Here is a 17916-nt window from a genome sequence, read left to right as displayed (position 1 = left end):
TCGAGGCAGTCCGAAAGTCTTTTTCCATGGCCTCTCCGAACTCCTCCCACACCCGAGTTTTTGCTTCAGCCACTGCCCGAGCCGCATTCCGCTTGGCCTGTCGATACCTGTCGGCTGCCTCCGGAGTCCCACAGGCTAACCAAGCCCGATAGGACTCCTTCTTCAGCCTAGTGGCTTCCTTCACCTCTGGTGTCCATTTGGTTCGGGGATTACCACCACGGCAGGCACCAACCACCTTGCGGCCGCAGCTCAATGCAGCAGCTTCGGCAATGGAGACGCTGAACATGGTCCATTCGGACTCAATGTCCCCAGTCTCCCTCGGAATGCTGTTGAAGCTCTGCCGGAGGTGTGCGTTGAAGATCTCGCGGACTGGGGCCTCTGCTAGACGTTCCCAGCACACCCTCACTACGCGTTTAGGTGTACCAGGTCTGTCCAGCGTCTTCCCCCGCCACCTGATCCAACTCACCACCAGGTGGTGATCAGTTGACAGCTCAGCCCCTCTCTTTACCCGAGTGTCCAGAACATATGGTCGCAGGTCTGCTGATACGATTACAAAATCGATCATCGACCTACGGCCTAGAGCGTCCTGGTGCTACGTGCACTTATGGACACTCTTATGTTCGAACAGGGTGTTCGTTATGGCCAAACTGTGATTAGCACAGAAGTCCAATAACAGAGCACTGCTCGGGTTCAGATCAGGGAGGCCGTTCCTCCCAATCACGCCCCTCCAGGTCTCGCTGTCGTTACCCACGTGAGCATTGAAGTCTCCCAGCAGGACAACAGAGTCTCCAGGTGGAGCACCCTCCAGCACCCCCCCCCCCCCCCCCAGGGACTCTAAGAAGGCTGGGTACTCTGAACTGCCAGATGACAGTCAGGACCCGTTCCCCGACCCTAAGGCGCAGGGAACAAACCCTCTCGTCCACCGGGAAAAACCCCAACGTACCGGCAGCAAGCCGAGGGGATATTAGGATACCCACCCCAGCCCGCCGCCTCTCACCAAGGGCAACTCCAGACTGAGACAGAGTCCAGCCCCTCTCCAGGAGACTGGTTCCAGAGCCCAAGCCATGTGTAGAGGTGAGCCCGACTATATCTAGCCGGTACCTCTCAACCTCACGCACTAACTCAGGCTCCTTCCCCACCAGAGAGGTGACATTCCATGTCCCTATTGCCAGTCTTGGCAGCCGGGGGTCAGTCCGCCAGGGCCTCCGCTCCTGGCCGCCACCCGGCACACAATGCACCCGACCCCTATGGCGCCTCCTGCGGGTGGTGGGCCTGCGGGAGGATGGGCCCATGTCTCCTCTTCGGGCTGTGCCCGGCCGGGCCCCATGGACTAAGGCCCGGCCACCAGACGCTCGCCCTCGGGCACCCTCCCCGGGCCTGGCTCCAGGGCGAGGCCCCGGTAACCCTATCCCGGGCAGGGTAAACTGTTCCCTCGGTGTCCTTTTCATAAGGGTCTTATGAATCGCTCTTTGTCTGGTCCCTCACCCAGGGCCAATTTGCCATGGGAGACCCTACCAGGGGGCAAAAGCCCCCAGACAACATAGCCCCTGGGATCCCTGTGACACACAAACCCCTCCACCACGATAAGGTAGCGATTCAAGGAGGATTAGTAATTGTAATTACTAATCTGTTCAAATGTGAGACTCAGGTTACAGTTGGGATGTACATGTATTGTGCATGGGGTGACTTGAAAAATGCCTGCAACGCACCAGCAACGACAGGGTAGTAGCTAGTAAACTGGTATCGTAAAAACATCCTCTTAAACAAACATCCTGCCCCCTTAAATCAAACTTTTAGAAGTTCAGAAAGAAGCATGTGTACTCAACCAATACTGGGTAGTTACCCCAAACATGTATTTGGTCGTACGACATTAAGATCGTTCAATCCTCCCTGGTACCACACATGCCCATGTCTGGAGGACTGTTGTGCATACCCTTTTTAGTTATGTTAATATTGGCAATGGTGAGAAGTGTTATAGTTGGGTTTTAATATGTTTGGCCGTCCAATTAAGGTAAATTACATCGCAAAATCCTCTATCCAGAGCACCCCCACCCATTTTCCGCCTCTGCCTCATCATATCTGCAGCACATGTAAGCTTGAAGGGCTTATGCTGAAGAGTTCAGTTCTGACCTGAAGCTTCTTCTGACCTGAAGAAGCTTCTCGGATGAGAGGTGAAACGTCTTCAAGCAACTTAAAGAAGTCCAGACGCTTTTCTTTTCAAGCTCCTTAAACACTTCAGATTGTTAGAAAATATGAGCTATTTGCTGGCTGGTGTAACTGTCTCATGGCTCACACCCTGTTAACTTTGATGTACTACTTTCCTCTTTACTTCAGCACAGTCCTTAACTTATGTTCAATCATGAGGCCTCTTATCTTTGTACCTTCTGCTTTGTCCCTGAAGACTCCACAGAATAACATCAGGATGTCAGTGTAGCGCATACCGGTGACAGCTGAATGTCATTTTAGCAGCATGGGGCTGCAATTAAGGGCCAGTGAATAGAGTAACCATGGGGGAGAAATTAGCTGAGTAATCCATTCTGTCTGCCAGACAATAGTGGCTCCAGGCTGCTCTTATACTCATGCTACAGATGGAGACCTCACAGATACGAAGGGATATCTGGACAGCTCTAGAAACAAAAGGAAAAGATTTAGGTGAAGTGGTGATTTGGAAAGGTTAACTGACAAATGTGCAAAAGGTGTTCATTTAATGCACCAAGGTTTGTTGGCTTTTAAAAGGCCAGAAATAGACTGGTACTTCCAGTATACTGTATAGCACCTTTCTACTCAGTTTGATTGAACAAAGTGTGTTCTACTGGTCTCATTCACACGATCACACACACATTCATACAGCGCACCCCCACCCCCACCCTTTTTAAAACTAACATCAATTCACACAGTCACATGGAGGGACAACTCGCAATTCAGTATCTTGCCCAAGAATATTTTCCCTCATGGGCTGGAGGAGCCACTGATTGATCCGCCGATTGATAGATGCTCTATCATATAACCCTCTAGTTTATTATTTATTTAACTAGTTAGTTATTATATAACCTAAGTATATAAATACTAGTGTTTATTCAACAAAAAAAAAATCTAAGATCTGTCATTTAAGACCATTTACTCACTATTTCATAGTGTTCAGCTGCACTTCATGAAACTTGCTATGATGTATCCCATGTAGCTATGTACTCACTTTTTCCAATAAACCAATGGAAAATGACAAATATTGGTGATTTATCATTGATACTACAGTACACAAGCCCACAGATATTATACAGTGGGGCAAAAAAGTATTTAGTCAGCCACCGATTGTGCAAGTTCCCCCACCTAAAATGATGACAGAGGTCAGTAATTTGCACCAGAGGTACACTTCAACTGTGAGAGACAGAATGTGAAAAAAAAATCCATGAATCCACATGGTAGGATTTGTAAAGAATTTATTCGTAAATTAGGGTGGAAAATAAGTATTTGGTCACCTCAAACAAGGAAAATCTCTGGCTCTCACAGACCTGTAATGTCTTCTGTAAGAAGCTTTTCTGTCCCCCACTCGTTACCTGTATGAATGGCACCTGTTTGAACTCATCATCTGTATAAAAGACACCTGTCCACAGCCTCAAACAGTCAGACTCCAAACTCCGCCATGGCCAAGACCAAAGAGCTTTCGAAGGACACCAGGAAAAGTATTGTAGACCTGCACCAGACTGGGAAGAGTGAATCTACAATAGGCAAGCAGCTTGGTGTGAAAAAATCAACTGTGGGAGCAATCATCAGAAAATGGAAGACATACAAGACCACTGATAATCTCCCTCGATCTGGGGCTCCACGCAAGATCTCATCCCGTGGGGTCAAAATGATCATGAGAACGGTGAGCAAAGATCCCAGAACCACACGGGGGGACCTGGTGAATGACCTGCAGAGAGCTGGGACCAAAGTAACAAAGGTCACCATCAGTAACACACTACAACGGCAGGGAATCAAATCCCGCAGTGCCAGACGTGTTCCGCTGCTGAAGCCAGTGCATGTCCAGGCCCGTCTGAAGTTTGCCAGAGAGCACATGGATGATACAGCAGAGGATTGGGAGAATGTCATGTGGTCAGATGAAACCAAAGTAGAACTTTTTGGTATAAACTCAACTCGTCGTGTTTGGAGGAAGAAGAATACTGAGTTGCATCCCAAGAACACCATACCTACTGTGAAGCATGGGGGTGGAAACATCATGCTATGGGGCTGTTTTTCTGCCAAGGGGACAGGACGACTGATCCGTGTTAAGGACAGAATGAATGGGGCCATGTATCGTGAGATTTTGAGCCAAAACCTCCTTCCATCAGTGAGAACTTTGAAGATGAAATGAGGCTGGGTCTTCCAACATGGCAATGATCCAAAACACACCGCCCGGGCAACAAAGGAGTGGATCCGTAAGAAGCATTTGAAAGTCCTGGAGTGGCCTAGCCAGTCTCCAGACCTCAACCCCATAGAAAATCTGTGGCGGGAGTTGAAAGTCCGTGTTGCTCGGCGACAGCCCCAAAACATCACTGCTCTCGAGAAGATCTGCATGGAGGAATGTGCCAAAATACCAGCTACTGTGTGTGCAAACCTGGTAAAGACCTATAGTAAACGTTTGACCTCTGTTATTGCCAACAAAGGTTATGTTACAAAGTATTGAGTTGTATTTTTGTTATTGACCAAATACTTATTTTCCACCCTGATTTACAAATAAATTCTTTACAAATCCTACCATGTGGATTCATGGATTTTTTTTTCACATTCTGTCTCTCACAGTTGAAGTGTACCTCTGGTGCAAATTACTGACCTCTGTCATCATTTTAGGTGGGGGAACTTGCACAATCGGTGGCTGACTAAATACTTTTTTGCCCCACTGTATACTGACAGAAAATGACTTCAGTTAATTAATCAGTCTTAATTAACCGTTCTTTCTTGTTTATAGGTTTTTAGACGTTAGCTAATCAATGTACTCAAAATGCTCCCTTGATATTCTATTTAACAGATTACAAATGTAGAGTTTGCTGATTTACTTTTGTTATAGCAAGAAATCACAGGCAGTTGTTATCTGGAAGGCAAGAAAAATTGTTATGAATGCATTAACACTCAAAATGTTGCATGATTTATAGGTAATGGCATGAAAAACTATAGCCAGTGTTTTTAGGGTTTTTACCCATCTAGAGAATGTGAGTATGAATATGAGTCTATGTGAATAGAAACAATAAAAATAAAAAGTTATTTTCAACTGCTCCCTTACCCATGTTTTGAACACTGGATGCTCTTCCTGACACAACGCAAAGGGCGTCTCCTCCTGAGACTGAACTGGATATTATTTGTTTATTAGGCACATCTCTAACCCATTACATTATGAAGTAACCAACAGGAACATTAAGAAAAAACATAAATATACACATATTTTATAATAGTTTATTGATTTTATTTAACACTTTAGTGCTCTGATAAACCTTTTTCTTTTAACTGAGAAGAATAAGACAACCACAAGATTGCTGCTGGTGGAGGGCTGTGACGTGCATCAACATCAAATCTGTGTGTGTGTTCTATGTGTGTATATGCCTTCATACATGGTAATTAATGATTGGGTGACACACAGTGTTGGGAAGGTTACTTTTAAAGTGTATTCCACTACAGATTACAGATTACATGCCCCAAAATGTACAGGGTGGGCCATTTATATGGATACACCGTAATAACATGGGAATGGTTGGTGATATTAAAGTCCTGTTTGTGGCACATTAGTTTATGTGAGGGGCAAACTCCTCAAGATGGGTGGTGAATGACCATGGTGGCCATTTAGAAGTCGGCCATCTTGGATACAACTTGTTTTTCCAATAGGAAGAGGGCCATGTGACACATCAAACTTATTGGTAATGTCACAAGAACAACAATGGTGTGCTTGGTTTCAACGTAACTTTATTCTTTCATGAGTTATTTACAAGTTTCTGACCACTTATAAAATGTGTTCAATGTGCAGCCCACTGTGTTGGATTGTCAATGCAACCCTCTTCTCCCACTCTTCACACACTGATAGCAACACCGCAGGAGAAATGCCAGCACAGGCATCCAGTATCCGTAGTTTCAGGAGCTGCACATCTCGTATCTTCACACCATAGACAATTGCCTTCAGATGACCCCAAAGATAAAAGTCTAAGGGGGTCAGATCGGGAGACCTTGGGGGCCATTCAACTGGCCCATGACGACCAATCCACTTTCCAGGAAACTGTTCATCTAGGAATGCTCGGACCTGGCACCCATAATGCGGTGGTGCACCATCTTGCTGGAAAAAACTCAGGGCACGTGCCAGCTTCAGTGCATAAAGAGGGAAACACATCATCATGTAGCAATTTCAAATATCCAGTGGCCTTGAGGTTTCCATTGATGAAGAATGGACCCACTATCGTTGTGCCCCATATACCACACCAAACCATCACTTTTGTTGGTCCAACAGTCTTGGAGGGATCCATCCAATGTGGGTTAGTGTCAGACCAATAGCGGCGGTTTTGTTTGTTAACTTCACCATTCACATAAAAGTTTGCCTCATCGCTGAACAAAATCTTCTGCGTGAACTGAGGGTCCTGTTCCAATTTTTGTTTTGCCCATTCTGCAAATTCTGTGGCCGATCTGGGTCATCCTCGTTGAGATGCTGCAGTAGCTGGAGTTTGTAAGGGTGCCATTTGTGAGTAGCTAATATCCGCCGAAGGGATGTTCGACTAATGCCACTCTCCAGTGACGTGCGGCGAGTGCTACGCTGTGGGCTCTTGCTGAATGAAGCTAGGACAGCCACTGATGTTTCTTCATTAGTGACAGTTTTCTTGCGTCCACATTTTGGCAAATCCAACACTGAACCAGTTTCACGAAACTTAGCAAGCAGTTTGCTAACTGTAGCATGGGAGATGGGTGGTCTTGTAGGGGGTCTTGCATTGAAATCTGCAGCAATGACCCGGTTACTGCGTTCACCAGATATCAACACAATTTCGATCCGCTCCTCACGTGTTAACCTCTTCGACATGTCAATGGCTGTGAACAAAGAGAAACTTGTAAATAACTCATGAAAGAATAAAGTTACGTTGGAACCAAGCACACCATTGTTTTTCTTGTGACATTACCAATAAGTTTGATGTGTCACATGGCCCTCTTCCTATTGAAAAAACAAAAGTTGTATCCAAGATGGCCGACTTCTAAATGGCCACCATGGTCACCACCCATCTTGAGGAGTTTGCCCCCTCACATATACTAATGTGCCACAAACAGGACTTTAATATCACCAACCATTCCCATTTTATTACAGTGTATCCATATAAATGGCCCACCCTGTATTTTGTAGCATATGGCCAGAGGGGCCGATGGCGCGACATGGCAGCCTCCCTTCTGTCAGTCTGCCTCAGGGCAGCTGTGGCTACAACCGTAGCTTGCCTCCACCAGTGTGTGAATGCGAGAGTGAATGAATAGTGGCATTGTAAAGCGCTTTGGGTGCCTTGGAAAGCGCTATATAAATCCAATCCATTATTATATTCCGTTACGTTACTCAATGAGAGTAACGTATTCTGAATAATACGTTACTCTCATTGAGTAGAAACTGGCTTTACTTTGTTGTCTGGGTCAACTTTGCTAGTGAGAGACAGAGAGAGGCGTTGAAAGGCTGCTCCAACGGAGCTTATTGTTTCAGAGGAAAACAGGAACACAGTGTACAGTCGAGTCTTAATAGCTTACTTACAACTGGGCTACACTGCCCATGAGGCTACATTCTTTAGGGCTATGCCTGTAATACTCTGCTTATTGCCTTCATATTTAAAAAAAATTTGAATAATTTTAAAAAATATTTCTTCACGTCGTTTTGCGGGCTGCAAGTAGAGGTGACATGGGCCGCGAGATTGAGACCCAGACATTAGAGCCTCTTAATGCGTGTTTTGCTTGGGTTTCCACCAGCGTGGAATTACCAAAAATAGAGAGGGGACAGCCTAACATATGAAACAGGAAAAGACCGTCGTGTAATCCCTTTATTTCAACAAAGTAACTGTATTCTGAATACCACCTTTTTAAATGGTAACTGTAACGGAATACAGTTACTCATATTTTGTATTTTAAACACGTAACACCGGTACATGTATTCCGTTACTCCCCAACACTGGTGACACTGTTATTTAGTGATTAACACTGCTGCCACTTAACAAGAAGGTTCAGGGCTTGATTCTACTGGGGCTTTCTGCTAGTTCCAGGGACTCAAACTTTCTCCTGCAGTCCAGTGACGTCTGTGAGTTCTACACTTCAGCCAGTCGCTGACTATAAATGATTTTTTTTATGTTAGTTCTTCTAAATTACTTTTGAGTGTCTGAAAATAGGGAGTATGTATGAAAATGCAATATTGTTCTTAAACCCTCTGAAATAAAAGAAAAGTCAGATGTTTGATTTAAACAACTGGAGGTGTACAAAGGCAAATTGAAAAGAAAAATGCTGTAAATATCTGTTTATAATTTGCTGTACATATGTTTAAACATGCAAATTGATATTTTCTTTTAATTTACAAAGTAGCCTAAATAGATCATTCAAATATGTTACGTTAATCAGTATTTTATACTCAATTGTAGGCAAGGATGCAAACAGATAAAGAACAGCCAGTAGGAGTCAAAAAGTTCCATTCTGTTAAATAAGATACCCTGTAAATAAAATTTTGTTCACTGTCTTTCAGGCTCCTGATCAAGAATGGCAACAGCATAAATGCAGCCGTACTGTATGATTCCTATGAGGTGGAGTATTTGCCTAATGAAGGGCTCCTTAGCACATCTAGGCAGCTCTTCATTGAGCTTACTACAGATGCCACAGGAACATCGACTGGCATAGCCATTAGGTATCAAGGTAAGAATTATGCATGAGTTGGATAGCACTTTCTATTACAGCCTGATAATAAAGTGGTAATAGTAGGGTAACAATGAAGAAACAAGAATGTACTAATGTGGTAATTTCTTCTTATTATTATTTATAATTATTGTTTCCATTTACGGTGACCAGTGGTTAGCACTGTTGCCGCACAGCAAGAATGTTGTGAGTTCAATTCCACCATCAGGCCGGGGTCTTTCTGTGTAGAGTTTGCATGTTCTCCCCATGTTTGCGTGGGTTCTCCCCGGGTATTCCGGCTTCCTCCCACAGTCCAAAGACATGCAGTTAGTGGGGATAGGTTAATTGATCAATCTAAATTGCCCATATGTGTGAATGCGTGAGTGGATGTGAGTGCAAATGGTTGTCTGTCCCTGTGTTAGCCCGGCGACAGATTGGCGACCTATCCAGGGTGTACCCCGCCTCTCGCCCTATGACAGCTGGGATAGGCTCCAGCGCCCCCCGCGACCCTGAAAAGCGAATGGATGGATGTTTCCATTTAATATCATATTAATAACATTAAATTAAACTAAAAAATGTTGTGATTAAAATCTGGAAACACAACAAAGTGGCAATTTAAAGAAATCCACACTCACTATTGCCCTAATTAACTTAATTTAATCTAAACCCACAATAAACCAAAATATCAGTCCACTTTTGTTGTTTTTATTTTGGCCGCCATGGAATCTGAGTGAATGGGGAACTACTGCCTGACAGACCTTTAATCTAGGACTGCGCTCTTTTGGACAGAGATCTCGGATGTTGTTCCTGAGATCTGCTGGAGCCACTCGCCTAGCTTGGGTGTTACTGCACAAAGTGCTCAGATTACCACTGGGACCATTCTTACCTTCACCCTCCACATCTTCTCAAGTTTTTCCCTCAACCCTTGGTACTTCTCCAGCTTCTCATGTTCCTTCTTCCTGATGTTGTTGTCACTGGTCATTGCTACATCTGTCACTACGGCCATCTTCTACTGCTTGTCTACCACTACTATGTACAGTACGTTAGCGATGTTGTTATGTTGGTTAGCCATCACCAGTTTGTCCATCTGTATCTGGAAGTCCCACAGGATCTTAGCCCAGTCATTCTCAACCACCCAAGGTCCCATTTTGACCTCGGGACTTCCAAGGGGTGTTAAGCACAGATGTTTCTGTATACTATGCCGGCCGCTTGGCTACGGTGTTCCACGTATATCCTGCCTGCTAAGCATCTTGGACCCTGCTGTTTTGTGCTGGATTATCTCAGGGCATCTTTACACAGCCTGAACCTGGGGTCTTGCCTGGTGTGGTAGGCCATTGCCTCTATGGATCTTGTACTTAGATCTTGTTCCTGTGCTGCCCTGATTAGTGCTTCTGTGCTGTCTTTCAGTCCAGCTTTGTCCAGCCATCAGTAGGATTTTTGGATGTCAGTCACTTCCTCTATTTGCCGGTGGTACATACCATGCAGGGGCCTGTCCTATGATGGCTTCTCTTCTTCATTTTTGGGTTTCTGCTGGCTGAGTTATTCACTGAGCATGCAATATTAAAACCAATCTTTTAATGGCTAAGGAAGCCCAAAAAGATTTAACAAACAATTGGTTGACAAACAACTGGTTGTTTTTTTTTTGTTTGTTTGTTTGGCTGATTTAAGACACGGGTCAAAACCTACAAGTTACCACAGAATACATAGATGAAGGTAAAATTTAAAATATGGTTCATAGCTTTACTGAACTAAATATAATATTTTTCACTATTTTGCATCAGTCTTTAAACATTTTTTGTTATGAAGCTTGACTATCTGTTAACTAATGTTTTCTTTTCTGTGTTTCACTTGGAAAAAGAGACATTGAAATAAATCTAGTGAAAGATGCAATATGATTTTAACAAAATCACATTTTTAAGAAAATATAAACAAAATACATTTGATCTCAGAATCAGAATATTTTAATAATCCCTAGGAAAATGATGTAGAAAAGAAAGCTATTAATACAGATGAACACTTATCTGAGTGAAGAGTAAAGGACAAACAAATTAGTAAGAAAAAAGTAAGAAAATTAGTAAGAAAAAAGTTAAACTAAAGAGAAAAAGCAGCAACTGAAACAGGCTGTGTGCTGGTTGACACATGCACACTCTAAAAGATGGATTTTGAACATATATATATAAGGGCAAATATAAACAATTGTTTATTATTTATTAATGGAGCTTCTAACTCCAGCACGGTGGAACAGTGGTTAGCACTGTTGCCGCACAGCAAGAAGGTCCTGAGTTCAATTCCACCATCAGGCCAGGGTCTTTCTGTGTGGAGTTTTCATCTTCTCCCTGTGTTTGCGTGGGTTCCCTCCGGGTACTGCGGCTTCCTCCCACAGTCCAAAGACATGCAGCTTGTGGGGATAGGTTAATTGATTAATCCAAATTGCCCATAGGTGTGAATGTGAGTGTGAATGGTTGTCTGTCTCTGTGTGTTAGCCCTGTGACAGACTGGCGACCTGTCAAGGGTGTACCGCACAGACATGTCAAGGGTGTACCCCTCCTCTCGCCCTATGACTGCTGGGATAGGCTCCAGCATCCCCTGCGACCCTGAAAAGGATAAGCGGAAGCGAATAGATCGATGGATTCTAACTCCTTCCTACAACTATTTTTGTAACATTACTTCCATCTCTCTAGCTTTTTCAGCGGGTCACTGCTATGAACCCTTTGTGAAGTACGGTAACATGACCAGCACTGACAACACCTGGTCAGTAGGAGCTGTGGTGGAGTTTGCCTGTGACCCGGGGTATACTCTGGAACAGGGATCTGTCACCATTGAGTGCATGGATCCTAACAATCCACAGTGGAATGAGACTGAGCCTGCTTGCAGAGGTTTGTATGCCTGATTTATTGACATGCATCTTTGGATTACTTGTGCTTCTTTCTTGTCATCTTCTACATTTTTGCAACAATTTTGTCCATTTTGAGTCACTTTCCCCTTGATACACCCATCTTAACACTTAGGATTGAACTCAGAGGTAGAGCAGATCATCTACTGATCGGAAGGTTGGTGGTTTGATCCCTGGCTCCCCCAGTCTGCGTGCCAAATATCCCTGGGCAAGATATGAATGTGTCTGAATGTTAGCTAGTAAGCACTTAAAACATAGTGAATGTGGCATGTTGTAAAAAGCACTATATAAGAATGAGTCTCGGGGGGCTCACTGACATCTTTGGCCCCAGGATGACAGATAATTAAACACTGACTCTCAGCAATACAAAACTGACAGCAGACTTCATTTCTTTAATTGTTTGTATTACAAAATTCTTTGTTCTGTTTCTATATTTAGTGAGATCACGCATCCAATTTGCTTGTTACACACCCCAAAACAAAGGGACAGAGCGATCTCTGATGATGACTTAGAGATTTAAACTGTAAACATGTTTTTTTTTGTGTGTTTGTGTTCCAGCTGTGTGCAGTGGTGAGATCACAGACTCAGCTGGTGTGGTGCTCTCTCCCAACTGGCCTGAATCCTATGATAAAGGCCAGGACTGTATCTGGGGAATCCACGTTGAGGAGGACAAGAGGATCATGCTAGATATTCAAGTGTACGTATCCATCTTCCACATGTTCAATCTATTTCACTCCGTTGGCCTTTGATGAGCATAAAACCACATTACTAAAGCAGCATCTAATCATCACAAAACTTGCTTTATCTCCTTTGCTGATACATACAGCAGTCCCAGGCTTCAAACACATCCACAGAAACAGTATGACACTAACAAAGCGCTACCTCACCATGACTAGTAAAACACATTAAAAACACAACAGGCAGCTAATGAACGAATGCTCAGCTTGTGAATGAGATGTGTAAATGGAACACAGACAAAGGTTAATTAGGTGCAGTGGAGAAAACTAATTATATCAGGGATTTGTTTAGGAGCCCTCCCCCAATCCCCAACCCTGCACTCTTGTAATGGCTGCTGCACCAAGGCCGATCAGCAAGCACTCCAGCGGGTGGTGAAAGAAGCTGGCAGAATTATTGGAACAAGTCTGCCAGAGATCAGTAATATCTTCCCCACTCGCTGTCTGAGGAGGGTGCACAGTATCCTGCGGGACCAACATCACCCTGCGCGCCACCTTTTCCATCTAAGATAAGATAAGATAGAACTTTATTAATATCTTCTATCTGCTGCCCTCAGGGAGAAGGTACAGGTCTATACAGGCCAGAACATCCAGACTGGCCAACAGCCTGTATCCACAGGCTGTGAGGCTCCTGAACTCTCTGCCCCCCTCTCACGGACAATAACCATATCCAACTTCTTAATAGCAATGAACTGGTCTGCATTGGTGCATCATATCTTTATTCTCTTCCCCCTCCTGCCCCCCCCCCCCCTCTTTCTTAAATAGATAACTATCATATCTGATATCATATCTCACAGTACAATAATATTGAATGGGTTGCATTGTTGTATTTTGTCATGTTTCTCAGGTCTTTGTCTGAATTTCTACGAACATTATTGCTAAGGATTGTCTTATTGCATTGGAGTCACACTGGGTTAAATATGTACACTTGGGTTTTAAGGGGTATTTATTATTTTCTTCTTTTTTTTGGGTTGTATGGAAGCCCCAAACGCAATTTCATTGTTCTTGACAATGACAATAAATAAATAAATGTGTGGAGTACAGGGTGCAAGTGTACAGCATGAGAGTGTTTGTTTCCTGAGATTGTGGTGCCAAGGTGAAGACACAGAACAGCACACCCTGCTTTGTCAGGGCCTGATAAGTCAGTCAGCCATAGAAAATCATTTGCCATTTGCAAGCAAATTAAGGGGGGCTCATTTGCATCGGATGCATCTTAAGCTCCGCTTTTCTCTCTCTCTCTGAGCACCACCTGTGTTGTACTTTGAGAAATACTGATTAATGGCTTCTTCTGGATTTTGAGAGGGAGTTTGCAAACATCAGTAATTATTGCTGCTGAGCAGGTGATGTAAAAGTAAAACTTCCCTGGCAGCCAAATCTGTGTTTTAAGAATAAAGTTACTATAAAGCATGGACCTGAAACACGTGTTCTCCATAATATGACACGGGCTTCTTCTGTTCCCCTAACCCTTGGTTTAGCTGTCTGGCATATTACAATCTGGTATAAGTCTGGACATAGTATAAAGTCAGAAAGGCACCGAATGACCCAATGTAGTTACTCACTTCTGCTATTTTAGCTACATGTGAGATCATCATTCTGATGATTCTGATTTGATTTATTACTGCTGTTGAAATTAAAAGCTTGATTCTTCACTGATCTGGTTCTCTAATTCATAATCCAATACCAGTTTAAAGCTTTCTCCTAATTGATAAAAATCATTGTTTTAACACTGTTAATGGTCAAAAACTCCACATGATCCTTTAATATTCTCTCAGGAAAGGTGGCAGGATTAAAACATATGACATTAAATGCAACATCAGCTATTTTAAATTTACTTTGTTCAATTGTTGGATGCTACAATAAGAAATATCGTCACAACAGATTGAATGTTACTAGAATGAAGTAAATGTCATAAGCAGATAGCTGTGAAAACCCCTGTTGCTCCCCCGCTTTCCTGAAGAATCATCACTGTGGTTTCTACTGTATGTTGTCACTTCTGGGATGATAATTGGGGATTTAGACTTTCTCAGGCACATTGTTACATGTGTCAGTGTCAGTGAACGGGAATAATCTGTGAAAAATCTGTAGCTCAAACTAAAGGTGTCAGCACATACTGTGGTCCAGATTTCCAGAGAATGGCCATGGGATTTAACCAAATCCATGGAACTAACATCTAATCTAGCACAACTCTCCCCCATCTGAACACATGCCAGCAGGTGCCTGAGCATTTATATCAGGTTTATCAATAGCAGTTGTTCTCCCTAAGCTTATCTCTGGTGTACAGAGATAAATGAGGCCTTTAACATGGTCCCTGGGTATTGGTTCCTCACATTGCGCACCTGTGCATATGTGTACATATACATATCACCAGCTCCATCTTTCTGATGGAGGGGGAGATATTATCAATAAATGAGTTTCATGGATGGCTTTCAAATGAAAGAGGAGGAAGTACAAGTGTCATTAAAGAGAACTGAAGGAAGTAAAATGAATAATATCACACAGACTCTTGTCCTCTCTTTCTGTAGGGGAACTTAAAACTGTTGAAACTTTATCTCATCAGTGTTTGATGCCGAGTGATGACTTATCTTTATATGATTATCAGCCTGTGTTTGATAATGATGTCCTACATTAAAGCTTCTTGTACAATTAGGCGTGATTCTAACTATTCTACACTATAAGGTTGTCTCCTTGTCCATCCTTGCTCCCAGTTGTCCACTAGCCCAGTACTCTACAGTGTCAAAGAGCAACACTTCAATTAGAATTTAATTTAGCAGCAGGGAGGCACCTGTGTGTGTGTGTGTGTGTGTGTGTGTGTGTGTGTGTGTGTGTGTGTGTGTGTGTGTGTGTGTGTGTGTGTGTGTGTGTGTGTGTGTGTGTGTGCTCTTCCCACCAATACAATCAATGTGTTGGTTTGGTTTGGTTGGAGAAAAAAAACTTGAACCAGAGTTCAAGTTGATGTCTCAGGATGTTACAGCAGAACTGTATTAAACAGTTTGACTTGAGGGGACAAATTCAAAATGACTACCATGTGAATGAGCACACATGGTTGCAAGCACACGCTTGTAACCAAATGTGACACCATGGAGTCTTCTATTCAAGACAGCTTTGTGATATTTGTGTCATAGCCAGAGACCGTACGGTTACATTGTAACCTTGGTTCTGTGAGTGAGGCACTATCTCTCCACCCCGTACAAATGGAATATGTAACGGAGTGGAGAGAAGGTCTCGATATGATAGAGAATCAGCTCTCATCAACAGTAATGATCCTTGATATGTTGGGTCAGTCTGACTCTCTGTAAGAATTTTAGTTCACTTTTATTTAAGGCAAATATTGCACTGAGCTGACAAAATGCAGGAAAAGGCAAAAATCCTCACTTTTCACACAGACAGACATGTTTTGTATGCACGGGACGAGGGCAGAGATCCCAGGAGGAGCCTTCCCCTGTAAGGTATAGTGTGGTTAACTCATATACGTGCACACCATACACACACACACACAAAGAGCTAAGGTAGAGAGCAAGAGATTAAAAAAATGGCAGGAGGGCATTGGAGGACTGGAATACCATTACATTTTTTCTAACCACTCTACAGACTCTAAATCAAACATCCGTAACTAGCAAACATTAGTTTTCACTTAAAATACTGGCTGGTTGGATACAAAGTTGCTAAAAATAATTTCAAACCACTGTTCTCTGCAGCTTTTACTTATCTGTTTGTATACACATGGATAAGACACAAGCTATGAGAATAAAATATTTTTAAAAGAATGGTTTTAGTTTAATAACAGAAAATTACACTTCTGTCTTTCTTCATAATTTCAAAGTGTTCTCCAAAGTGAGAGTCTTTAGGGTATAGTCACCCTGTGCAATTTATACTGTTCAATGCATTAGACCCCAAAGATCAGTTCATTTGCTAGTGTTAGTGTTACCGTGTTAGTGTTTGCTAGAGACTCATTCAACTGATCTACTGAAAAAGTGGGGCTGAAAACAGCTCAGTTGTATTGGAGCACAATGCACATGTAGAATGGCCACTAGCTACACCCAAGAACAAAGCTGGAGCACTTCTTGAGTGACAGCTCCCCCAATCGTCACCCAGTTAAGAGAGCACCAGGCCCAGTTCATTGGAGCCACTGGTGTGCTAATAAAAGATATTGTATACAGTCTCTGATGAAAGATCTTAATAATATTATTGTTTACAACATGATACTATGAAAAAAAGAGGCTTCATCAGAAATACAGAAGGACAGCTGGGTGTAGAATAGAATAGGATATCTTTTCTTGTTTTTACATGTGACTTTTAATGAAATGTGTTGTCTCTCTTGAATGAACGAAAGCTGCATTGCAGACGTGCTTATGTAACCGGTGTGATTCTGCGTTGTGTCTGATAAAAAAGGTAAAAGAAAGAAAGACCTCCAAGTAAATAATTTGCCCACTCCAGCTCCTCTCCCACAGGGGAATTGTAGAAAAAGGGCTGGCATTTATTTTTACATTAAACATAAAATATGCATTTACACGTAACATATTTGACATAAGATAAAACAAAAACAACATGAAATCTGACATACCTGATAAAAAAGGTAAAAGAAAGAAAGACCTCCAAGTAAATAATTTGCCCACTCCAGCTCCTACGACCAAATACAGACAGTGGGGAAGAGGATTAGCTCAACCCACCACAGCTCCCAAGCTAGCAAGGAATACATATTCATGCTATCATTTATGGCGCCTAAAACACATTTATGACACACACATACTACACACTTATAACATCTTACAAAAACAGGCTCAATAATGACAATAACTGAACTAAAATCGCAATCATAAACATCAGGGTGGTTAAATATGAATTATGTGTGCTTTAAGGTGCTGGAAAGAAATGACACCCACCTCTCCCACAGGGGAATTGTAGAAAAAGGGGAGAGGCAAAAGGGGTACACTGTATTTATAGTATTGCACCAAAGAAGAAGAAAAGAATGAGGAGGGGCTCTAACTGATAATGAACACAACTACAGGCTTGGAGGTCCTAAAAGTCAGGTATAAAAGGAGAAGTTTGGGGGTTTAGAACACATTTTGTGTAATTATAACAATGTTATTTATGACTCTGTTACATTCACCCCCCAAGAATTACACAAAATCCTAAAGGGTACACCAAAAAAAAAAAATATAAACCCACAATAACAGATACAGTGGCCTCAAACAAATTCACATCGCATATACAATGAATTAGATCAGCAACATAGCTTCCTCCAAGGAGGATAAGAGACCTGAGACCTGCTCGGCACCTAGCAAGGTCCCAGGACTTTCTATAGACAAAATGAGGTGCCATTTACACCACACAAAACAGGCCATAATATCTATGGGCGTCACTATCAGACTGCACAGACTGACAAAATACAATGAACTCTGTGCCTGTATTATTCTTTTCCAAAAACAATAGCAATGAAAA

At 42.8% G+C, this 17916-nt stretch overlaps 1 protein-coding gene across 2 annotated transcripts in view; it reads left to right on the top strand.

Annotated features, from left to right (window-relative positions):
* Window positions 1–17916, top strand: part of sez6b (seizure related 6 homolog b) — a 246012-nt gene that overhangs the window by 198389 nt on the left and 29707 nt on the right. For both annotated transcript variants that reach the window (XM_085479055.1, XM_085479054.1), the window contains exons 7-9: window positions 8705–8871; window positions 11532–11726; window positions 12302–12440. In XM_085479055.1, the coding sequence (XP_085335181.1) occupies window positions 8705–8871; window positions 11532–11726; window positions 12302–12440 (501 nt within the window). The remainder of the gene's footprint in view (window positions 1–8704; window positions 8872–11531; window positions 11727–12301; window positions 12441–17916) is intronic.

The sequence above is a fragment of the Copadichromis virginalis genome, linkage group LG14 (genome assembly GCF_057382275.1).
Source record: "Copadichromis virginalis isolate Kocher_CV1m ecotype Utaka linkage group LG14, C_Virginalis_male_GT1.1, whole genome shotgun sequence".
Lineage (NCBI taxonomy): Eukaryota > Metazoa > Chordata > Actinopteri > Cichliformes > Cichlidae > Copadichromis > Copadichromis virginalis.
This window is presented reverse-complemented; position numbering and strand designations above follow the sequence as displayed.